General features: G+C 33.3%; 1 protein-coding gene across 1 annotated transcript; it reads left to right on the top strand.

The window, feature by feature from the left end:
• The first annotated feature begins 294 nt into the window (after positions 1 to 294).
• Positions 295 to 1,544, top strand: LOC149311260 (uncharacterized). Its single transcript, XM_089528526.1, has one exon. The coding sequence runs from the start codon at positions 336 to 338 to the stop codon at positions 1,350 to 1,352; it is 1,017 nt and encodes a 338-aa protein (XP_089384652.1). The 5' UTR covers positions 295 to 335; the 3' UTR covers positions 1,353 to 1,544.
• The last annotated feature ends 1,231 nt before the right edge of the window (positions 1,545 to 2,775 follow it).

Genomic DNA, 2,775 nt, shown 5'->3' with positions numbered 1-2,775 from the left:
AGAAGGGAGTTTAGACTTTGACTATTTAAAAATCTGGAGATAGTGATATATTGAAAAAGAAAGAAGGGGGGAGGAAAGGGAGAAAGGGGAGGAAAAACAAAACAAAACAAAACAAAACAAAACAAAACCTGACAAATTGTAATATTGTTATTGTTGTTGTTATTACTTTTCGAATTGATAGAAGCTTTGATAATTGAACTGGAGATAAGATTTTTGAAAAGGGCATTGTATATTTGGAAATTTAAGTTTAAATTGCAGAAATGTCAATCTCGGGCAAGAACGTACCCCCTATAGGGCAACAACCACAGAGAAAACATTCAGCAGAAAAACCAGATATGATTACAACGCTATTAGAAGAAATAAGAAAATTAAGGACAGATTTAATGGAGACAAAGGCTGAGTTAAAATCTGAGATTAAAGATACTGAAAAGGGAATTCGTCAAGAAATACGATCAGATATGAAAGAGATAAATCAAAATATTACAAAATTAACCACAGAAATGACAGCAACGAAACAGAAAATACAGAAAATAGAGAAGAGGAGCGACAACATAGAATCTGAAATGGAGAAGATGAAGAAAAGATTTGAAGAAGAGCTGGAAGAAAAATCTATATGGGAACAGAAATTCAGAGATAAATGTATTAAGATAAGGGGACTGCCAGAAGAGAGAGACGAGGACCTCATGGATAAGATATCAAATTGTTTGGCGGGATTTTTGGGTAGAGATCCGGTGAATTTTGTGTACGAAATTGATCGGTTGTTTCGTGTGAACTCTTATATTGCATCACAAAGACAATTACCGAGGGATGTGATCGTTTATTTTGTGAGGAAATTTATGAGGGATGAGGTTCTAAAAAAACACAATGAAAATCCCCTAGAATATGAAGGACAAATTTTGAAAATATTTAAAGACATTCCCATGAAGCAACTAAGGAAGAGAAAAGAGTACCAATTTATAACAATAAAACTGAGACAAGAAGCTATAAGATACAGATGGGAAGTACCAGAGGGTCTAACCTTCTGGTTCAGGAAAAAAAGAATTACGATTAAGACTGTAGAAGAAGCAAGAAAATTTATGAAACATTTTAAAAGTCAACAGGATATGACAAGAGAAGAAAAACAAGAAGAAGAAAAAGAGAGACAGCTAAAAAGGACAATGGTGACTCGTAGGATGGAAAAAAGTTTAGAACAGATGAAAGAGAAAAAATCAACACAGATTGAAGTGAAGGAGATTTATGGAGAAGGAGCCACTGGGGGATTAGAAGAAGAAAAAGAAGCTGAAGAGGTAAGGAAGGAAGACGAAGAAGAGACGGAAAATGTGGACGAGGAACTAGGTGAAGAAGTACAATAAAGTATATTAAGATTTTTAATAATACCAAGAAAATGGAGAAATTAAAACTATTGACATGGAACGTACAAGGACTGAACACACCACACAAGAGGAAAAAAAATTTTCACCTATTACAGAAACAAAAGCTAGAGGTAATCTGTTTGCAAGAGACGAGGATAAGAAAGAAGGATATTAAACATCTACGAAATCCAAAATTAGGTCTAGAATTTGCTGCGGCCTCAAATCAAAAAAAGAAGGGAGTGGTGATGTATGTTGACCCTAAATTAGATCCAAAGGAAATTGTAACAGATAATGCAGGCAACTATTTGATAATTGAATTGAAGTCCCAGGGCAGAATATTGATATGTGTGGGAGTTTATGGAGTATTGGAGAGTAAAGGAAAATTTTACAATAAATTGTTGAATGATCTAAAAGAATTAAACTTTGATGATTTAATTTTAATGGGGGACTTGAATGGTGTAGTAAATCCGGGATTAGATAGGAAATCAGAGAAGAAAATAAAAGAATCACAGGGTAAATTACCAAAGGAATTTTTCGATTTAATTGATTTAATGAAAATTCAAGATGCATGGAGAATGAAATATGGAAACGCACGAGACTACACGTTCTTCTCAAATAGACACAAGTCGTGGTCACGTCTAGATATGTTCTTCCTTTCTTCATATCTAGGGTTGAAAATTGATAAAATGGACATATTGCCTAAAGTGTGGTCGGATCACAATCCAGTGAGGCTGGAAATAAAAACTGGTAGAAGGGAATTCTCCTGGAGATTAAGTGAGACTTTACTAAATAATGAAGATGTGATAAAGGAAATTGGTGAAAATATTGAAATGTATTTTTTAGAAAACATGAACAAAGAAGTCCCAACACAAATCGTATGGGATGCCTCCAAAGCTGTTATTAGAGGTTTATTCATGAAAAAAGGAGCCGAATTGAAAAGGAAAAAAGAAAGGAACCTGAAGAAATTATTAGAAGAAGTAAAAGAAAGAGAAAATCAACTTAAAGCCAACTCGAATGATAAGAAAGCAAAACAAGAAATAAAAATTCTACAGAAACAAATAGAGTCAATTACACAAGAAGAAATCCAAAAGAAAATTACCTTTGTTAAGCAAAAATACTTCGAATCTGCAAACAAACCAGGAAGACTTTTGGCGTATCAATTGAGAAAAGAAAGAACAAAAAGACAAATTGGAGAATTGCAACTGGAGGGGAAAACAATTAAAAACCCAAAGAGAATACAAAACATATTTAAGGAATTTTACACAAATCTGTATCAAAAAGTAAAGATAAAAGATGAAGAAGTGGAAAAGTATCTCCAGAAGATACATGTACCGAAAATTAGTAATGAGCAACAAAAAGAACTCAACAAGGAGATATCAAAAGAGGAAATAATTGCGGTAATTAAGAAAAGCAAATCAGGTAA

The sequence above is a fragment of the Sceloporus occidentalis genome, unplaced genomic scaffold, assembly GCF_023333645.1.
Source record: "Sceloporus occidentalis isolate IW3139 unplaced genomic scaffold, rSceOcc1.0.p SCAF_6, whole genome shotgun sequence".
Lineage (NCBI taxonomy): Eukaryota > Metazoa > Chordata > Lepidosauria > Squamata > Phrynosomatidae > Sceloporus > Sceloporus occidentalis.
The sequence above is the reverse complement of the archived record's forward strand: the minus strand, read 5'-3'. Positions and strand labels throughout refer to the sequence as shown.